Below are 23,173 nucleotides of genomic sequence, written 5' to 3' on the forward strand. Positions count from 1 at the left end.
CGAGATCAATTGTAATCCAATTCAACAAAGAAATAAATAACATTCGTTCCATGTTATCCATTTTGAGCTATGGAATAACAAAAGGAAGTATTGGTATCGGTTTCAAGTATCAAAGAAGATTTTCCAACCCAAATATTTACAAACAAACAACGCCCTGCTGAATCCTGAGAAAAATGAAGGGAAACTAAAAAAGATAAGCCTACAATGTTAAATATAAAAAATGAATTGTGCCCTAAAAAGTATAAAAGAAATTTTCTTATATTTTTAATACTGTTTTTGATATAACAAGCAAATGAAAAAAATATTATTTTATGCTTCTTTAAAAACTAAAAAACTGAAGAAAAATTCTTTAGTGAAAACTGAAGAACGAGAAAATGAAATTTTAAGCACCATGCCGTAACTGAAAATGACACATTTATGCAAGTTAAAATGGACCAAACTCAACTAACCGGAATATGACCTGCACGTGATATTAAAACGAATTGCTCATTTCATTGACTTCTATATATTTTACGTCGAAACGGCTAAAAAAGATGAAAGCATAAGGAAATTCATTTAATTGCACTATAACACATAACAGCAGGTAGCACTTGTATCCAATCTCCTGTAAAATGGTCGACAGTAACATGAAAATTATCTTTCGCATATGAACAGTCAAAAAACGAATATAAAAATACAATAATTTTTGAGTAGGTAACATATGTAGTTCTTTCCCAGCTACGTAACCTTATATAACCGTATAGCTTTTATGTATTGCATATGACGCTTTTTAAGTGCTTGCCCTTAAAGTTTTATTCCCCAAGAATTTTTAATAAAGTGCTACAGTCGATTGGCACAAACTTCGATCTGGGGGCAGGTACAAACCTAAATCACAGTCATTAGACCAATTCAGCGAAAGCTGCAATTCATTTTCTATTGAATCATGATCACAATAGTATAAAAGGTGGGCTTACAAGAGTTGTTTCAAACCAAATTCAGTTCTTAATTTTTATTGAACGAAGAAAAAGAAATATCTATCTATTCTGCAAAAAATAATTTAATGAAAAGTATTAGAAAATCTAATATTTTGAATAAATAAGTTAAAATCAATTGTAATACCATCAATAATATAAAAGTAATAAAATGCACTGCAGTGAATTTTTTTATATAAATATAGTGAATGCAAAAATAATTCGACATATTATATTATATCTAATATGTGGATAAATATTTGATATATAACCATTTTCGAAAGCTTGACAATAGTAAAAATGTTATGCTTTACAAAATATTGTTCAAACACAACTTCATAAAGATTTAAGAATATATAGGTATATAGATTAGAGCTCGCAGACTATTTTCAACAATGCGTACTCCCTCGAATTTATCGCAATGTAGACTAAAAACACACTTTGGTAGATAAACTGCACTTTTGAATATTCTATTATAATTAGTAAATATCTAACTTGATCAGTATATTCAGAACTACATGCCGCTATAGTAAATGATTCTTATATGTAATCATCTATAAAAGTGTAAGTTCTAGAAGTAACTAACTCGATAAACCTTAAACACAACAAGAAAATGGTTTAAAAGTCAAATAAAAACTTGCAATTTAAAAATAAAATTTAGAAAAAACTGTCGGTGAAAAACTGTTAACAATTTTTAAGCATCAATAAATAAAATTTGTTAGTTTCAAAGACAAAAGTCTAAATCTGCTCAGAATTTTTTTTTATTCACAATGCAACTTATAACAATAGATCCTCGACAATGGCATATGATAGTCAAAATCCGACAGGATTTAGAGAAACTTAAAGTGGCAATCGATACCTGCCTTTGAATTGCAAAAATCTCGAAAACGTTTGCTCTGTGCCAGGTGAAATTTCATTGCAACACTTAGTGAATTGTGGCTGTCACAGTGGTGTGCAGAGCTTAATTCGGTGCTATGAGGAAAGGGTGTGTAAAAATTTGCCACGAAAGCCATTTTCATTATTTGATAACCCAAGCTCTTAGTAAACGCACGGTGCAGTGAATGTCATTGACTTTGTCGCTGAAGGATGCACAACGTCACACCTCAATGAATCGCGGATGCAATATTTTTATGTTACTCCCAACAGCAAACAATGGTTGCGCTTCCCTCGCTGCTTGTCTCGTACTATGCACTGGCATCCGTTCATCCTGCACTGTTACCATTTACTGTTCACCACTTAACGACAAAACGGAAATGAAATTTTATGACGGCAGAATTTAATAATTTTTTGAATCCGTCGCAGGGGTGTGTAGAATTGCACTTTGCCGTAACCTGCAATTGAACATGAAATGGGTGCTCATAAATACAGTTGAAGTTTCAAGTTTCTATGCGTAAGAAAATCCAGAGCGAATGGAGTAAATCCATTTATTGCAGAAAAATCTAAGCAGAAAACTTACCTATAAAATTTTTCGATCAATATTTTCGAATTATCAATTGAAATTCTCATTCCAGCACATAAACATATGTTATACAAACAAACGTTAGCATCAAATGTATTTATATACAAGTGCTTGTCTGTACCAACTCAGCGCTAGTTTTGTTCGCAGTATAAATGTAAGAACAGAAGTTTTGATCTCAGTCTTTAATTGATACTAATAGACACATGTTTAAGCTTGCATTGGAAATAAAACCATTTTCCTAAGGGATATCTGTAATATCTTTTTCATAAAACTTTAACTACATTTATTTTACGTTTCCTTATATTTTACTGAAAATATCATTAATAAGATGATTATTCCTCCACTTAACGAATGATTGTTCAAAATTAGCATTAAATTTAATTGACGTTAACTTTTTGTAATTGGATGTGAATAAATCTAGTTCCTTGTTTATGTCTGAATCTTCAAATTATTAAAAAAATTAAGTAAGTTAAATTTTTTTGTTTCTATGTGGTACTAACTATTTCATGTATTGTATATTTAATTTTGTGCACTCACTATACACACTCGTGCATGCAGTAATAAAGTGAAAAGCGGCTGTACAACACCTTGCTAGATGAACTGTCAACTAATCCCTGGGGAAAAGCATACCAAACTGTCAAAAAGATAATGAAGGGAACTTCACCATCAGCTCCTACTAATTTTCGTTTCTTAGAAGAGATCGTACGCAACTTGTTCCCACAAGGCTCTGGGATAACACACATACTGACCGATGACGACGTCCAAGTTAATTTAATAACTCCAAGCGAAGTTCTTGAAGCTGCAAAAATCATTAAGGACACGAAAGCACCTGGCGTTGATGGTATCCCAAATGGCGCGCTTAAACAAATCGTATATAGAAGGCCAGAACTGTTTGCGGAAGTATTCTCATTGTGTCTAGTAGAAGGCGTGTTTCCAAAACTGTGGAAAGTACAACGACTAGTCCTTATCCCTAAAAAAGGGAAGCACTTACATGAGCCGTCATCTTACCGACCGTTGTGCATGCTGGATACTACTGGAAAGCTTTTTGAAAAACTTATTGCTACCAGATTGGAACAGTACACAGAAGGACCAAATGGCCTGTCAATATGGCAACATGGTTTCAGGAAAGGCCAGAGTACAATAAATGCTATAGCAAAAGTGCATAATATAGCCCAAAATGCGCTGGATGGAAAAAGATGGAGAGGCGGCAGCAAAGAATACTGTGCTATAATCACGCTGGATATCAAAAATGCTTTCAATTCAGCGGATTGGAACGCAACAATAGAAGCACTAGCAAAACTGGAAATACCGGCATATCTACTTAGAATGATCATAAGCTATTTCAACGACCGCATTCTAATGTATGACACAAACGACGGTGTGAAGACATATTTAGTGTCAGCAGGAGTTCCACAAGGCTCAGTTTTAGGCCCCATTCTCTGGAACGTAATGTATGATGGCGTATTTAATGTAGAAAAACCAGCTGGAGTGCAGTTAATTGGTTACGCTGATGATATTGCAATTGTAGCGGTTGCAAAAACCATCAACGAGCTTGTAATGAAATGTGATAGCACCATCGTAGTGGTCAAACTCTGGCTTGAGTCAATGGGCCTGGAATTATCAGAGCACAAAACCGAAGCAGTTCTTCTAAGTAGTAGAAAAAGAATAGAATTTATTGATATACATGTTGGCGAGCTTTCTATCAAATCAAGCTCGGTAATTAATTATCTGGGTGTCAAAATAGATCAAAGGCTTAACTTCAAGGAACATCTGAAGTCTGCTGGTGACAAAGCAATTAGAATCGGTGCAGCAGTTGCAAGATTAATGCCAAACATTGGTGGTCCAAGATATGCAGGTCGAAGACTACTGGCATCAGTGTCGACTTCAGTAATGATGTATGGCGCACCAATATGGTATCCCGCAGCCTTCCGTTTATCATATACAAGATCTTTGGTGTCAGCTCATAGATTAGCATCATTAAGGGTATGCTGCGCGTTTCGTACAGTCTCCGAAGTAGCTATAAACGTCATTGCTGGACGAATACCAATAGACCTACAGGCTAAAGAAGCTGCAGCTCTGAGAGATCTCAAATCACAAGAGTGTCTTAGCCGAAATTACAAAGATGAGGTACGAAGTCAAATATACGTACAGTGGCAACAACGGTGGATTACATCAACAAAAGGAAGATGGACATACAATCTTATTCCATCAATTGCTGCCTGGACCTCAAGGAAATATGGTGAACCTAATTACTATGTTACACAGTTTCTCACAGGGCATGGTTGTTTCCGAGAATATTTGTTCAAATATAAACATGCTGATGACCCCTTTTGTTTGCATTGTGGTAAAGTGGTAGAAAGCGTTGAGCACATACTGACAACTTGTATACGTTTTACACGTGCTAGAGAAGCATTAGAAAGATTAATGGGTAACCATGTTACATGTCATAGAGTCGTACAATACATGTTGTCCTCTAAAGATGCCTGGGAACAAGTTAATCATATAATTACAGCAATCATGCAACAACTGCGACGAGATGAACGACAACACCAAATGAGAGTAAATGATAATTGAGAAATAGAGCGTTAGTGCTCGCCCTGTCCTAGCGAAGTAATACCTAGCTGGTGGTCCCGCGGGACGTTTTCTAAAGGGCAGTGTTATTTATAGGGGTTAAGGTTTAGTCCGTAGGCGTACTGTGTCGCAAGTTTGGCATATGCAAGAGCATCGTACCTGCGTAAACTTGAGAAAGAGTGGTAGCGAACAGTATGAATCGGGCATGCTTTTACAGCATCTTTAGAAGATTCCACCTCTAATGGAAAAAAAAAAAAAAAAAAAAAAAAAAGTAATAAAGTGACTGAATGAAACATTCATTTTAGATAAAAAATTTTTTTTTCAATTTAATTAGTTTATATCGTAGATATAAGTTTACATCGCAAAGTAACAAAGTCAAAACAATAGCGAATTGTAGTTCTTCTGTATCAAGAGCCGACCAAATCTTCCTAACAAACTGCTGCGTTGTAGTGGAAATGAAGATTTTAAATTCAAGATAAAACTGTTACATAAATATCAATACTTATATATAACAGTATAGCATTATTCTTAGCATTTTTCTTAGCATTATTCTTAGCATTATTTGCACATGATTGCCATTGAAGAAGTAAAAACTAAATAAGGAATATTTGTTCTACAATGGCAATTAATTCTATTAGAAGCTTTATTTTACTACATTTTTCTATACTTTGTGAAACAAAATGTGTTCAGCAACGCGAATAATCATTTTACAAAATAGTTTTGCAATATCATTTCCTCATTCAATCGGCTAAACGTGCTCTTACCTATTCTTGCCAACATTTTTTTATGACTACATTTACTCACATCTGTAATTAACATATATGCCAGTAAACTATTTATTATATTTTTTGCAAATTATCTCATCACTTTAATTTTTTTTTCTCTGTTGATTGTTTGTAGTTAATGCCAGAACATTGCCACATCCGCGACATAACAACAATACAGCGAACATTATGGATCAACGGGCACGAGATGATCAAATGCTAATTAGTAAAGGTGTATATATTCCGTCGCCTTCACCAGCACCTCCACCAGATGGCTCCTACTACAACATGAACAGTGACAGATACCTGTCATATCCTCCAATGGTGAGTAGTTTCCATTATTTATTACTCGTCTTTTTTTCTAGCTACATTATTTGCATTCTTTTGCTTCCTTGAACTTTTTGTTATTTTTTTTTGGATTTGTGGCATTTGTCAATGTGCACCATAGCAAATGTAAATGCAAGTTTCACAGTTGTTAAAACTGCAACAGCTGGCGGGCGTGTTGGTCGGACCTCATTGCAAAACAATAATCGCAGGAATATTATGTGCAATTTCAATTAAGTTCCATGCGGTTTCTGATCCTTATAAAAGACAGAACATTTCCAAAGTCAGCAGTTGACTCTGTCTCCGTCATCTGACATTGTTTTGTGCTTTAATTGGCACTTCTCCTGGAGGTAATACAATTCAATAAGAATAACTTCTTAGCGGCAGAGAAAATTTCATTTTCAATAATTTTTAATTGTGGTTGGGATTATATCGCGCAATAAGTCAAATTCGTGAAGCACCAAAAATAGTTTGCATAAATAAAAAATTATTCCTGTTTATTTATATTTAGGAAATTCTACTTACTTTAAAAGTCAGTTAATAGTCGAAATTGGCAAAGTTAAATGAAACTGTTTTATACTGAAGAAAAACAGAAGAACTCGAAGCGATAGCCATAAACTATTGTTTAAGTTGAAAATGAAATTCTTTCATTTTCGAAAGTTTTTTAATTAAAATATTGTCAACGAAGTGCAAAATAAAACTTTTTTATTTTCTCATATTTTGAGTAATATTTTCATTAAAATCATTAAATAGTAAGAGTAATTCAAACTTAATCGCCAGTAATTTACAAACTTTTATATTTATATATACATATATAAAATAATATTAACTGGAAGAGGATTTGAGTTTCTAATTTGCTTTATTACTGCATGTTTTAACTTCTTTTTAGGGTTTCTCCAATCATCTTATTTTATTCATAAATATTTTTATATATAATATAAGGTAGAAGTAATTTAATTCGACGTCGTACTATTTAATACGTACATTATCAATGCAATTCCGTCGTTATTACTACAAGATATTATTGTATATATATTATATATTATTGATATATTATTGTTACATTACATTTCAGCCAGTTATTAATTTTGAACTAAATTGTTGTTAAATATAAACTACATTTGCCTATGTAATAATTATAGTTCAGTTGACAGTTCCAGCAACAAAATAATTAAACATTAAAGATTAATTTAACTAATAGGAATTGCAAACATTTGAGAAAAGAAGAGAGATCTATAAAATGTGCATGGTTTGTGTGTATTTTTGCAATTACTTAAAGTTATTTTTAGATACTTCGACACAACACACCTTAATGAGGTATTAATAAGTGCAAACCATATAAATTGCATATAAATAAATAAGGACTCTTGAAACGCTTATTTGCTTATCATTTACAGTTTCAATTTCAACTGGGTACCTGCTTCTCCAGCACACTGAGCAAATAAAGCAACTCTAGTCCGTTTCACATGTCGTATTTTTACTATTGCATTATAAAACTATGTTCTTAAACTTTATTTGCTCAAGTTAAATACTTTAAATCTTTTATCTTGGCAATTCGTGCTGTCACTTAAAAATGTACATTTTTTGCAACTCATTCTTGTATCTTCGTAAACTTAAATGTACGTCAAGTGCAATATTGTTGCATCTGTGCGAAAATACACGCAATCATGTCATATGCACAAGCAGGGATGTGTGCTAATGCTGGAAGGAGGCTTCATGCTCATGTACTAATCCTTAAAACTATTCTGCATAAAGGGTCGGGGAATTCTTTTGGTGTGGAGTTGTGAAAGTTTTGTAAGTTGCAAAGCATAAAACATCTATTGACATAAAATTTAAGAGCCGCTTTCTGTTAACGAAATATTGCCAACAACAAAGAAAAGCTACTAAAAACTTTAGAATTGTCACAATATTTTTACAGAAACGCTATATAACGTCAGTGATACATTTCGCGTTGCGTCCGCCATGAAACTATTCCATGGCTCGCATAGTTGCGCGAACGTAAACCAAACATGGCTTCAATGCATGATGCAGAAGAATTAAGTATTTCAAACGAAAATGCTTAGAAATGTATTTTAATATAATATATAAGCAGAATATGTACTTAAGTTTATTGCTGCGTTTCCTTCTTAAGACCATCTGCCAACACCTACTGTAGTTGAATTGATTTCTGCGTAACCCGCTGAACACTTAACCTGTAAGGTGTTTTACCTGTATCACAACACTCTGTAAATTGTCTAGCCACATGACTGATGAAGTTTTGAACACACAGGAAAAATTATAATAAAATTTATTTCTTTAGCTACTTTTGCTATTAAGTGCGCTGAAGCGCATGTATAATTTCGTGATATGTGACGTGAAATTTAATTAAAGAATTATACAAGATGAAGAGGAGTAGAACTATAGCACTCATATAGTTTTAAAATATTCTAGTAGAAAGATTTTAGCGCACTCACGAAACACATGGCGTACGGTGTTTGTGTAACGTGCGACATGCAACACTTGCTACACACAAATTTGTTGTCATGCTGCACATATTTAAATGTTTTCCTAAAAGCGTGCTGCAACAGTAGTTGCTTTGTGAATATAATGATATGTGAAATATAATGATATGTGCATTGTATTTGTTTTGGCACATATTCTTCATTACGCCAGCTTAAAACAAATATAAATTTGTTGTAATGCACTAAAGCAGCAGCATAGTTGAACCCGCGTGAAAAGTCTCATTGAACTTAAAGTCATTGCTCTAATATTTTATATTCAAAAATATAGAATTCTGAACCTAATCATTTAAATAATCATTTATTTTACAGCAGAAGTAGTTGGAGCAGATTGAATCAATAACTTTGCAAACTTCCTGCTACCGTGAAATACCAATAAGTAAGCTAACCACACATTTCTATACTGAACAAAAATCCACTAGAACACAGAAACAATTTTGACCACTGAAATCATTTCATCCAACTTTTAATAAGGAAATAAGTTTGTAACCTAAGATTACTTAGTTACTTGCAAAACCATCAACACCTGCAATATTGAGAAATAGAGACAAAAGCTCGTTTTTAATAGCTACTTACTATATTTCTATGGAGGTTTTCATCAAAACCTTTTTCTTTTTTCTTCCAAATGAATTTGTGAATTTTTTCGTGTTTTTTTTTGTTACCTAGCATTTTGGATGTTACTAACTTTAATATAAACATTTAATCTAAGTTGAACGTTTACTGAATGCATGAGTGAATTAGAGCTTTTAATTTAAGTGAAATCATAACTTAACGCAGGATATGAACCTAACGACCTTAACCTTTAAAGAACTTGTTGGTCGGTTATGGAAACATGAGTGATTTGGAGTGATTTTTTTGAATTACTATTTAATCAACAATTTATAATATAGTAATAGACTTCTTAGAAACGTCATTCTAACACAATTTAATAGTAACAAATAAAAATACGGTGTATTTTACGATTACTTAGCAAGGTAACTGAATATGTTGTGACTCCAATTAAATTTAATGAGATCTTGTTTTTACAACGATTTGATTTGAATTAAAATTTTTTTTTTGTAGAAAAATTTCTATAATTTTTTTATATCAATTTGTGTCAAGAGATATTTCATTTATTTTCCAAATTAAAAAAAATATAGTAAAGCAAAATCTTTTATTCAGTCTGAAACACTATTTTGTTGGTCGTTCATAACAAAACAAGAAGCTGAAGCTGCCAAAAATATTACGCCAAATTATTTTTTAAGGGGGCTCTGCAACGGTCTTTGTCAATGTCTGAACAAATAACTGACTGAACAATAGAAGAAAAGAGCGCAATTTAATTTCGGTTCACGTGGTTTGTTCCATTTTATAAGTCTATTTCGTCTTTTTGTGTAAGATTCGCAACCATTGCTGTTGCGTACATAAAAATGTGTAACAATAATTGAATTATTTGATAAAAATCGTTTGTGGCAAAGTACAATACAAACTGATAATGTATTGCAATAACAACAACAAAATACGGTCACTCACAAATTTTGTAAAGTTGTTAATAAAATGTGTAAATTAAAGGCAATGGCACAGCACAGTTGTGAGTTTGTGTAGGTGTGTGCCAGAGTGTGCCAGAGTGTGCCAGAGTGTGCCAGAGTGTGCCAGAGCGTAAGCAGTTAGTCAAGTTCTGATGCAAATTGAAACTTGAATCGACAACAAATTCAATTTTTCTTCAGTTTTATTTTTGTGGTTGTATGATTCTCTTATCTAGTAAATTGGGGAACTGTGTGATGTATGTGTGTGTGAAAGCTTGTACTAAGCTCAGATCAAAGTTGTCACTTGAATGGATGTTGAAGTGTTTAACGACTACACAAATTTCAATTTCCATAAAATTTCAATAAAATAAAAATGGCGTCTAGATTAAAAAACGATATTAATTAGATTGCTTCAATTCTTGGAGCGATATTAGCAATGTTAAAGCTTTGGTATCGAATTTAATGTAGCAGTTTGAATATTGCATATAACGAAAAACTCTTAATTTTATTACTAAATTTGGGTAATAAATAATAGATATAAATTTTCTGGACTTTACTAGATTTAATAAAACATTTCTTTCGAGTGTTAATTTAAATAAAAAGTGAACCGTTTATTATCTTAACACAAATGTTTCAATCCGATTCGTAAACCGTATTCAGTGTTCGATATTTTAAATTTAAAAGAAGCATTAATGTATACAAAAATTGGGTGAGGTAAATGTGTCTTACGTCAAATTTAAATGTTATGAATTTATTTTGACAATTAAGTTTGAACTAGTGACCTAAAGATTTGTCTCAAACTTACCATATCCTTCTTTGTCATCTAATACATCACTTATTATGTAGTATTTACAGCATTCTTTACTAAATAGCACAGTATTCTGTGCTTTTAGTGCTCTCTTTGTTAAGAATTCTTATTTCATTAAAATTAGGTGCATAATTTATATTGGGTCATTACATCCGTTTTTTACCAATAGGTAAGAAACCAATCTTTAGACAAGGAACATACATAATATACTTTATACCTTACTCATATAAACGCTGAATATACATTCAGTTTATATACTTATTGTATCATTTAGCTTTAAGGTTCTTTATTCACTTCTAGAATCTTAAAAACCCAAACAATTGATCACCAATATATCAAACGAGTTAACTAATGGAAAATCAGTTCTTCTTTGCAAATTAGTGAGTGAACAAATAAAATTTAAATCCACATTTAAATAAGAATTATTTACCAATAATATTAAATCTAAAATAAAATAGTCAAACAAAATCTTTCAGATACCAATTGTTGAATAACCTTATTTGTGAAGTTTGATGACTTTTTGGCTTTATTAATTTTTTACTCATTGCAAACTTGTTTCTGATCTGGAATAAAGTTTGTCTTAATTGCGTTTTAATGCTTCAACAATGATCAATTAGTTTATTTAAGTTTCGCATTAATACCGCACACGCATTTGCAAGAAACACTTACACTGTGGCAATAAGATAAATGTTACCTATAAACGTAATCCGAGATATTTGCACATTCACATTAGCTGATATACCTATTATAAGAATGTATTTATATGAATTTGTGGAAGGACCATAAAACATCATCCGCTAGCATATGACCGCATAAGTCAACATGTTCAAAAGTTTAATTCGATTTCGGTTAAGGTCCGATGACTGCTCTGTGGTTATATGAGAACTTCAACAAGCTCATCAGCGAACCATTAAAATTAAGACACATATAAATGAGTATATAACACATGTTTCATACGAAACCATGCGCATAAATACAAACATAGGACCTCACACATAATTGCTTATGTGCAAGCGTGCATGAACGTACTTTAGCGCTTTCGATTTAAATAATTTAATCAAGGCATTATTAAAACATAAGAGCGTAATTAATGACCTCGTACCAAGAACTCTGTTACAATCAGTGGTACATTCAAATACATAAGGCTACGTGTATATCAGCATAGCACTGCCACATGCGGTATAACTAAAATAGTTTTAACCACGGAAAGTTTTATGCTGAGTGGCAACAAACATCTACATTTAGCTTTTCCTTGCCTTATTTGGGGGCACCAGCCAATAGCATACACTAAGGTTTACACCGTAGGAAAGCAAATTCACGATTTATTTATTCAATTCAAACGTTTTCAAGCTTGAAATAACTTTAAAAAATAATTTATAGAACCTTAGCTTGACTCAATGAAATGGTATAGTAACTATGCCTACTACGCAACAAACCACTCGTTAAGTCATGTAACAAGTAACAAGCCAAGTAACAAGAATATAATAGCTCATTTGAATATCATACATACAGTCGATTGAATTCTTTAAATTCTGATACAAAAGTATTCCAGTTTTATTAAAAATAATCTTTCCGATCGAAATACACATTTAGTTGTTTATTTACTTAGTGTCATTATTATTAATAAACATTTTTATTTAGCTAATCTTCAAAGTTTAACCCATATATAAATGGAAGATACATTTCCTTATATATATATATATATATATATATATATAAATAATGCATGCATATAAAAAACATTTTCGTCTTTATTAAACAATTCTAATTATTTTTTTATTAGCTTCAAACAGCTTACGTGCAATATTTCTTTCATAGGAGTATATAATTTTTTATATCTCCTAAATTTTTTAGTTATGGATATGTCACAACGCAGCACATTACTATCGATTTTTGGTTGAATTGATAAAGTATCTTCACGTTAAATTGCTTTAATGGTGGTTCTGATGGTTACGTTCCGCATTGAAATCAGCACAACGGTTTATCGCATAAATTTCTGCTTAAAAGTTTGATGTGTTATTGCCTAGAGCTTCCGAATATTTCAGTCTTTCAGTACACTACTGGTCTGGCTTGTTTCTTAAAAACGTATCTTTCGTATATCGTGCTAATATTTTCTGGTTCATCTTTTAGATTTTTGATATACCATCCAAATTATTAATATTACAAATTTCTGCTTAAAAGTTTGATGTGTTATTGCCTAGAGCTTCCGAATGTTTCAGTGTTTCAGTACACTACTGGTCTGGCTTGTTTCTTAAAAAGGTATCTTTCGTATATCGTGTTAATATTATCTGGTTCATATTTTAAATTTTAGATATACCATCCAAATTATTAATATTACAAAGTTCAATATTAAGTGGTCCAACCCAAGACATCTACCCAAGTTAATGTTGTATGTGGTTATCCGTAGAATGACCGTCTTCACTAAAAATTGGATATAAATGTGAAGTGGTTTGAATTTCAAGAGCATAAATATCGGCAGACACATTCATCGTTACCGTAATACTTACATAGGCTAGTTTTTGTTCTTCCAGACTACTATTCCATAATTCATCGCAGAAGTTTTAGTGTAAAAGTTTAGTTTTTTACTACATTAGATTTTCATGTCATGAAAACTTTGGTAGCCTTTTCCCGTGAAGTTTCTACAGTGTTTTTGGTTATATATTATTCCCAAGAATTTTGTTTCTTTTATCCTTTTTAACTAGTTTTAGTATAAAAACCACTTTTGTCCTCCTTCATATCTTTGTGTTTTAGAAAACTACAATAATGACCCTTGCTATCCATGAATATAAACTTAGAAGATAATTTCTTATAAGTTGTATCATTTAGAGTAAAGCCGGAAAGATGGCATTATCACCAGGTTGTTTTAAGATGTTGATCACCTATTATATCCTTGATATTTTATTGGCTATTCATACCTCTTTACTTTATCGAGTGTTTTATTATGCTCTGCATTTGCCTATACTGTTATACAGGAACCTCAAAAGTGAGTACCAAGAAATAGAGTAGCTTTTTTATGTCATCGACTGTAGATAATAAAAATCAATTCCAACCCTCAGCAGTTTACCATTCTTAAACACCTTACTATCCTTACAGACCAAAATTATAGTTTCTGGTGTCTTTGCCATTTGTATTACTGTTAAGTTGAACCCTATTAGCCAGATGCGAATTGCGGTCTGTAAACCTGCTAGTTCATTAAAGATATTAAGTTAATCTTTGTTATATTTGGACCCATAAAGAGATATGGAGAGACAAAGGTGTGCAGTATCATTGCCACCCATAGTAATAAGTAACTGGGTAAGGTCCCACTTACTCATTGCTATGGGCAGGTGTAAGTGGGATGCGTTGTTGAAAATCTATCTGTCCCGACTGTAAATAATAATTAAATTATAGTATTATATTTTTATTTAAGCATTTAAGCATTTTTCAATTTCAACAGAAATATAAAGTTCCAAATGGGCTAAACATTAATATTAATAAGAATATTCTACAGATTTATTTTCATTTATTTCGCTTTTGAAGTCGTCACTATTAATATGAAAAATATCTCCAGATATAAGAACAATAACCGCAAGAACAACAGCAACAAAATGACGTGGTTCGTGCAATACAGATAAGGTGGAAGGACGAAGGTGAAAATATTTGAGAACAACGGAATTTATTTAAGATGAAAAAAAAATGCGAAAAGGAAACTTTCATATGAATCGCATGTTTACAACATTTCCGCGTGCGTTCATTTGTCGATTGATTTCAGGGGAGAGACAGAGAGAGACACAAACATTCAAACAGGGACAAGACATGCAACATGATGTAAACCAGAATGATGGCAAACATAAAACTTAGTTGCTGCGATGTGATGATTGGGTGGGCATCAAAACCCACATTCACAGTTCCCTGTTTGCTTTTGCTGAACGGTTCAACGAAACTTAATTTGTCCTTTCAAGTTGCTCTTATTTTTTATTTCTTATCATTTCCAGTTTAATTTCATTTTATTTGTTTTTTCGCATTTCAAAGAAATATCTTTTCGAATTTTGCTTTATTTCGAATTAATTTCACGTTTTTTAATGTTGTTGTATTTAATTTAAATGACAAAGCGTAGCAATTCCACAACAGAACTTCGCAGTCATTTGTGTTTGAACTCAACGTCGCCGTCACTCACAAATGAGTGTGTTCATAGTGGAAACGCCGATGGAGTGTAAATGTGTCAGTGCATGAGTTGAACAGCCACTATTGAGAAATAATTAAAATTTCTACTCGACATGTGCAGTCAGCATATCTGTTTGGTTGTGTTTCCGGTTCCTCTGAGGTAATTACTAAGTGCAAATCTGAAGTCTTTCCGCTTAAAAAGTTGAACTTTTAATTCTAAGTTGCAAATAAATTAGACGAAAAAAATTAGTTGTTTTTTAATTTGCTTTGTATTTCTCTACTAATTACACCAAATAAAAACATAAAAACTAATCAAAATGTTTAATTAAAAGCAGAAACTGAAATACGAGTCCTTTAATAACTTCTCTAAATCAAGATTTCTAGTTTTTTATTGAAGCCAACTAAATAACTCAAGAGGTACATTAGTTTGAACTGATTGGTCTAATTCATGTCGATCATATTCACGTTCACGTTCCAATTCTCGATTAAATGCGTTATTTATTCCACGATCAGGAGCTGGCATTCCTAATCTGACTAACAAACTACCGCAGGTATGGTAACATATGTCTTCGATCAAGAGCAAAGCTTGATTATGCATTTCATCATTCACCTCAAGATCGGGATTTCTTGAACTGACACGAATTCTATGTAAAATGTCTTCTGACATGTTATCCTTATATTTGTTCCACAGATCACGTGGATTCGATGGTATATTGATAACAATATTTATTTATTATATTTGAATTTATTATATTTGAAATTTGAAATATTTGAAATATGAAAAAAAAATTTAAAAAGAAATCAATATCACTCAAACTGTCGAACTGTCAACAGTTTGAAACAGCATTTACAAATTTATTATTTTTGCTAAAATTAGTGGATTTTTCCAATATTTTATAATGTATTCTGCTATTCGGAGCGGAGACGATTCTAACAAATCAAAGATAATTAAAATCGGTTCAGCCGTTCTTGAGTTATGAGTGGTCTAACTAACACGACTTTCTTTTATGTATATAGATGAAGTAAAATAAAGCTAACATTTACACTATTACTACTACTACTTCTACTACTACTACTACTACTTCTACTATAAAATGAATAAAAGTTGAAACTTTTGTAAATATTTAAACTCATCTAGACAAATACTGCATTAGCAGACCATCACTACAGGAATAACAAATTGAGTGCCTTAATTTCATGAAAGCGTAGTGAACTACAATTAACTTACATAAAATGTAATTTACATTTAAAAAAAATTGCCTCGGAATTAAGTAAATCAAACTATTAAAATTAAAAGACTTGCGAAAACTAGTATACTAGTTTAGTTACTAGTATTAGTGGACTTGCATACTAGTAATTTATTATAAAGTAAATAAATTTCGTGATTTTTGTGTTTAAGCGATTGTTTCTTATATCTATTCAGAGACGATCTTTGTGAAACAATAATTTCTGAGTCACCTACATAAAAAATCATTCAATTACATTTGAAAGTATAAGCGGATATTTGAATTCTCTAATATTTCTTCTAAGTGCATAAAGTTGAAAAAGTACTTAGAATAGTAAGACTTTTAAAAATTTGAAATGTTTTCGAAAATGTTATGCACATTAGTGGTAGTTGCGCTTATCTTAGGGTAAACATACGATTAAACAAGAGTCACTGGCACAGTAGTCAAAAATAGCAAATATGTAATCCATTGCAGTTGCTCCTCTGGATACTGAAATGGATTGGACTACCGTGACGATTGTCACATACTCTAACGAGCGAATAATGCTTTGGAAACACAATAAGGATGCATTGAAAGAGGTGAAACTATGTTTTCAAATTTTTAAGCGATATCAGTTTAATGTTTTCAAATAAGAACATGACACAATATGATTGATACTAGTACCTACAAAGTTGATAAGAAAGATATGTTTGGCACATTCTAAAAACACTAAAAACTTAAAATAAAAATATTACTAGAGTTTAATATTTCGCGCAAAATGCCAAGTGAATCCTTGCAAAATAGTTCCTTGCAAATAGTTAGTTAGCCACAACTAACGGAAACGGACTCATACAATGTATGTATTTTGTTAACACAACTAAAGTAGTTATTTACTGCGTATTTTTTATTAACTGTAATTGAGTGGCACTAAGTTAAGGCCAAAGGTTTGACTTGCTTTTATTTGAGCATACACAATATTCGGATTTTTAGTAAATTTAATTGAAAATTTATTTGTTTTATGCTCTGACTTTGCAAACAGCAGCAAATAATTTATTATTTAGTGAAATTGGCTAAAAATACACGTTTGCAAAAGTACACGGGAGCAATTTTTTTAATGCCCGCGTGTAGGTAAATTAATTCCGTTGGCGTTTGCTGCCAAAACAACATAAACACCAAAAATATGGAAACAACAGTGAAGTTTTACAGGACTTGTAAAACGTATGGTATATTGCCAACTGCAGGTGGCTGACACTTTACGACACCGGCCACGCTTTAAGCCAGCAATTAACAATGAAATATACGGCATACATCGGCTTAGAGTTTTTGTTCATTTATCTGCATACATGTCCGATTGGGAAAAATTATTGGCCACGAAGTAATAAAAAAATACACAAAATATTGAAAGAGAAAAACATTTAAAACACTTAGATTATAAATATAAGCCCAACAGATTGAAATATAGACCATGATGAATGTAAAAATAATTATCTTTACAATGGACAAATCGGAAATTTGCGAAAATTTTTATATGAAATGAAAATATTTTGTTTGTAGCAACTTGGAGAAATCAGAAATCTCAAATAGAAGTACTTTTTCTGCGTTTAATAGACCTCAATTTCAAAGAATTAAAATTAATTTTAAAATTAATTCAATTTAATTAAAAACGTTTTTATTTTTTTTTTAATGATTTAATGATTTAATAAATTTTAAAATTGTAATTCATTGCTTCGGATTTCATTTAACTATTGTGCTTCACAACAATATGAGTTCTTACTCTACCAAAGTCTGTACGTTAGTCCCTTGTCTTTCTTCCACTTCTAAATAAAATGTATAATGGCAATCTGTTTTCATGTTATGTCAGCAGCACAAGTGCTTGGCTTTTAGTTTTTGTTCAGTTCTATAAACTTAAGCCATTTTTAACTCGGAAGTTCATTCTACTTTTATTTCTTTTCTAAAATTTTTATTTAATTACTCTTTTTATTGGAAGAAGAAGCCTTATTCTTTGTGTTCCTTAGACTTTTAATAGTTTTAAAGCTGCAACGTGGCAAGCAGTTTTTGTGTTTAGAATAATAAATTTTATCATCAAAAAATTAAATGAACAATAAAGTTTTAGAGTTATTTATTTCGTACACATATATTCTGTATGAAGTTAGTTTTTTAAGAGGTGTAGACTTTTAAATTGAAATATAACAAACAAATAAATTAAATAGGTCAATATGTAACATACTTATACAGAAAGTGATCCAGTAGCACCAGACCACACAATCTAGGTGAGCAGGCCAAAGTAGTTATGTTGTTATAAGTTTTTATCTCAAATTGATGATTTCCCTAATAGTACAGCAAATTAAAAAAATTCTATGTACACCCATTGCATTCCAGACCATATTCTTGTATTCTTGGGAACAAAAATCGCTTGACATAGTTATTCTTAGAGTTAGTACTGAGATAAACATATCTGAACTATTGTCACATTGTTGGGGAATTGGAATTCTTTCTACAGAACTCAAATAAACAACATTGGTACGTTACGATTAGTTTATTAAATTAATTCGCTTTAGAACAAAAGGTGGAGATCATATTGAAGATCTTATGAAAGTATAAATTATTTTTGCTGGAATATATGTGTCATTCAATTTTTCTGAGCTTATTTTTGTTGTAGTTTCTAATTAGGAGCAATAGGGTACTGATTTTCTTAAGATCATTCTTGAATTTTTAATTTCAAATTTGGAAGCGTTCCTTCTTACTTTAAGTAGTTTGCAAATATTACAAACTGTAAATTGAGTGCGTTTATTTAATTGAGTGGTTTTATTTGTCACAAATACAGCTCAATGTTGTGGAATTTTATATGTTATGGAATTTAATCTCTGTTAACTAGCATGATGACTCCACTGTATTGAAGTCCTATTTATATTCTCCAATATAATTATAATGTTCTTAATTTTATTTATTTAAAATTTTTATAACTCCAATTTCATAGTAATATCCGTGCTAATCAAATGCAGTGTGAACACTTAATGTTAATAGGGCAATTATCGCGAAGTATGATAAGATATATTCTGCTTTATTCTGCTCGTATTTTTATAAATTAAATAACGATCCAAATAATAATATTCCAAACTGTGAAATTTTCTAGAAAAACTTGAACCGAACGAGGAATCCCAAAGATAAATTAAATTGGCAACTTAACTTATCGCACAGTGCAAGTAAAAACTCTGCAAGAAAAATTATTGTAGAAACTCCTTTTTTCTTTTTTAAAAATTTATTTAAACCGACAGTTTAATAGGAAAAGTTTTGAATTTGATGAATATTCCGCATCTTCGGGTGCAAAGCGAAATTTTTGCAACACCAACTTTTTATTACAAGTTAGTAACACTTTTGCCGTTGCATATGTAGCCACTTTATTCACAGGGTTCTTATGTTTCTCATTCGAGGCAGAAGTATTGAACTGTCTAGCAGCATCTGCAACCACAAATCGCACATTTTTGAGAGACGAGCAAGCAATAAGTCGCAAAGTCAAATGCATTTGGATAAAAGAGATAACAAAATGGTTGTGTGTTGCCAAATGTACCATAGGTCGGCTTATGTTCATTGCATATCTGTTCCATTGAACTTGTACAAGAAACGGCAACACATTTCCAAATAAATACAAATAATATCATATGCTGTAAATCTTTTTTTCAATACTTTCTTTTAATAGTTTTAAAAGACAATACATTTCGTTTTCATCAAAATAATGACAAATAAAATATCCCTCTTAAATCGTCATCCATTGTATCTTTGACCATTACTCACTCTTTTATTTGTTGATTTCATCTTCCAAATTCACTCAAAGGATTGAAATTGATTTTTAAAGTTTCGGAAATCGAAGTCCAAAATACAAAGCAAAGCTGAAGATTGGGCAAAAGATAAAAAAGTATAAGGAAGTCAAAAACTTTTTGGTCCGCCTCTATCTTCATCAACATCAACATCCTTATTACCATTGAGTTTTACGAGTTTGATTTTATTGGCATACGTACAAAAATTGAATTTCTTCAAAAATATGTATTGTTCTTTCAGTTATTTATGTCAACATAATATTTTCTATATACAGTATGCATAATTATATAATATATTATCTAATATAATATTATAATAATATTACATAATTATAACTTATATAAGAATGCACATATATGTATGTGCAAATATATATTTATTTAAGTTACTGAAATTTTTTTTGACATGAAAGTTTAACAAAATTAGAATTGTTTTGATTTTTATTTTACTACGTTTCATATTTTAAAAATAATTAACACATATTCAAGAGGCTCATCTCATTTTCAGGCTGCTCTATATTATCCTATAAATGCAATTTAGAGTCTATGTAAATAGGTGTATGATAACAGAAAGATACTATGTAGAATGAATATTTAAATAATTTAAGTAATATTTAAGTAAACCTTTAACATTTGGTATTGAAATGTAAAGCACTTATTATTATTATTATTGAGAAAAAGCATAATAAACTGCAATCTAAAATATATATCGTGCCCCTTAGCCGGATTAGAGTGTTTCTGCAAGTCCGATTTTTTAATGAAAAACAGTATAGAACCTACCTTTCCCAGTCTTGAATCCTTATGATTCATGATATACCCTCCTAGGTGTTTCATCCACTTGTGCACCATTGACGGGCACTCCTCAAGCACCTGCTATGCAGAGTCTCTCTCTCCTTTACAGTATATACAGTCTGAGTTGGATTGAATTCCTAACTTTGTTAGGTGGTTATTCAATCTACCGTGACCGGTCAATAATCCCGTAATAATTTTTAGTTTATTTTTTGATTGTTTTATGCAATCTTTGAAGCATTTTAGGTTGTAGGTCCGTAACAGGATTTTAGATTGCGATAGTCTTTGTAGCCTTCCGCAATAAAGTTCTCTTTCTTTTTCCCAATTCCCAATTCTTTTTGTTGCCAAAATCAGTTTTGAATTTTTTTTGTAAAATTATGCTTTGCAAATCTTTCTGTGCGTTGGCATTTAAAACCACTTAAATCTGATTAAAACCTGATTGTTTAATTTAACTTATGTAATCTAATAATGTTCGGATTTCTTTCATAAATAATTATATGTAAATAGCTAAATTAAGTTTAAAAAAGCAGAATAAATATAATAATTTGATTAATCTTTTTTCAGGATTATCCACCTCAACTAGATTTCTCAACTCCACCGCTTCCTATGGCACACATGCAGCCCGTTACACAAGCTTCCATTATTGGCGGTGCGGCAGTTCTAGGTAATGGTAGTAGTAGCACATTGCGACGTGGAATAATGCGTGGAGTTGTAGGCGTACCACCACCTGATGTTACTCATCATACAACCAATTTAGGTAGTGTACAAATTTTGCATGATCTGCACCCCATAAATTTATCTGGAAACTCAACACAAACCACAAACACCGCGAATGGTAGCATGATGTCCGTAATAAGCACTGCTCCCAAGCAACCTCAAAGCATTTTGAAAGATCCTAATCGCAACAAACAGCAGCAACAGCAGCAGCAACAGCAACAGTTACTTAGTGCAAGTCTTGTGGGCGTAACTGCTCCGCCAGGCAGTTTACAAATATTAAATATACCTACATCAGCGGGTATTAGCAATAGTTTGTTAATGACCACAAGCGCCACATATGACCCAACAAATCCACATGGCATGAGCACTTTTAATGCTGGAGCCACTATGGCCTACACCGATGCAGACGGACATCTTGTATAGCTGTAGGAAGTAGCAGGGGTCGATTCCGCTGCTTTTATAACCATTTTAAATCCTATGCCCCGTTATTGAGGTATCAACGGAAGAGAATAATAGAATAATATCTACAAATAAACTAATTAAATCATAATTATGTATTTAAAGACTAAATCGTATCAGTGTCCGCAGCATTTCAGCCACAATGGCGTAACGATATGAGGACTCAGATATATGAAAATTGCTGTGTGTTATTTTATTACAGATTTTATTATGGTCAACTCATTAATACTATGAATTAAACGCTGAACTATCTTACTTATGCTGTTAAAGCACTTATTAACGTTGAGCGGATTAGATCGGCTAATATCGCCTATTTAAACTCACCACATATAAATATCTGAAACTATGTAATTATTTTTTTTAAATAAGTATATTTCTGTTCGTAAATTCGGTTTATAGAAACTAATTGCCAAAGCTTTAGTTAATGTTTAACAAGGAAGCAGCGCAAAATAGTTGACAAATGATAAAAACAAAATTTTTTTAATTAATTTGATTTCTAGTCGCAAAACTCATAAAAACAACAAAAAGTAATAATATTTATATTTAAAAATATAGAAAAAATAGTTTGGTTAAGGAAACCTCTACTTTAAGCAATTATCTCTATCTCACTTAAATAAGTTGAAATGAAATATTTTAAATATTTAAGATGAAACTGATTTGAGAGGCGAGCATAAACATAAACAGGTCGAAAAGACACGCAGTGTTCTTAAGTAGCGGAGCGCGCGGAAAGTAATTACAAATATGGGGTACATATAACGTATGAAAATAAAAAATTTAAATTTCCAAATTTTTAATTTCTGTAATTTCGCTATTCCGATTTGATTGCTCCCTTAAGTCCTTGTTTCTTCTAAGTTTGGCATTTAGCCTTCGCGCGCTGTTAAACAAATTCAGTAGTCACGAGCGTACTTAACGAAATGCTTCGTTGTGGTGCGGCAAGCAGAGCGAATTCTCAAATTGTAGTTTGCTTGGCGAAGCGTTTAATTCGACTAAGCCATTGCGTGCTGATGTATGTACAAACGTGTGTATGTGTTTATTGTGCGCCGCTAGTTGTGCAGAAAACTGCGGCAGCAAAAGATTAGTTGCGTTTGATGAATTTAAACAAAAAACGGTTGTTATTTTTCCAAATTCGTAAAGTCATTCGGGAGGTAAAAATTCGGTGAAGTTGAAAT

The 23,173-nt window shown here is 31.7% G+C and overlaps 1 protein-coding gene across 1 annotated transcript in view; it reads left to right on the forward strand.

The window, feature by feature from the left end:
• LOC119677367 (nephrin) overlaps window positions 1–22,460 on the forward strand; it is a gene marked incomplete at its 5' end in the record, with an annotated part of 83,435 nt that extends 60,975 nt beyond the window's left edge. Inside the window, 2 exon segments of the mRNA XM_038088679.1 lie at window positions 5,881–6,068; window positions 21,393–22,460. Coding sequence (XP_037944607.1) covers window positions 5,881–6,068; window positions 21,393–21,968 — 764 coding nt within the window.
• Between the last annotated feature and the right edge of the window lie 713 nt (window positions 22,461–23,173).

Source organism: Teleopsis dalmanni, chromosome 2 (genome assembly GCF_002237135.1).
Source record: "Teleopsis dalmanni isolate 2A chromosome 2, ASM223713v2, whole genome shotgun sequence".
Lineage (NCBI taxonomy): Eukaryota > Metazoa > Arthropoda > Insecta > Diptera > Diopsidae > Teleopsis > Teleopsis dalmanni.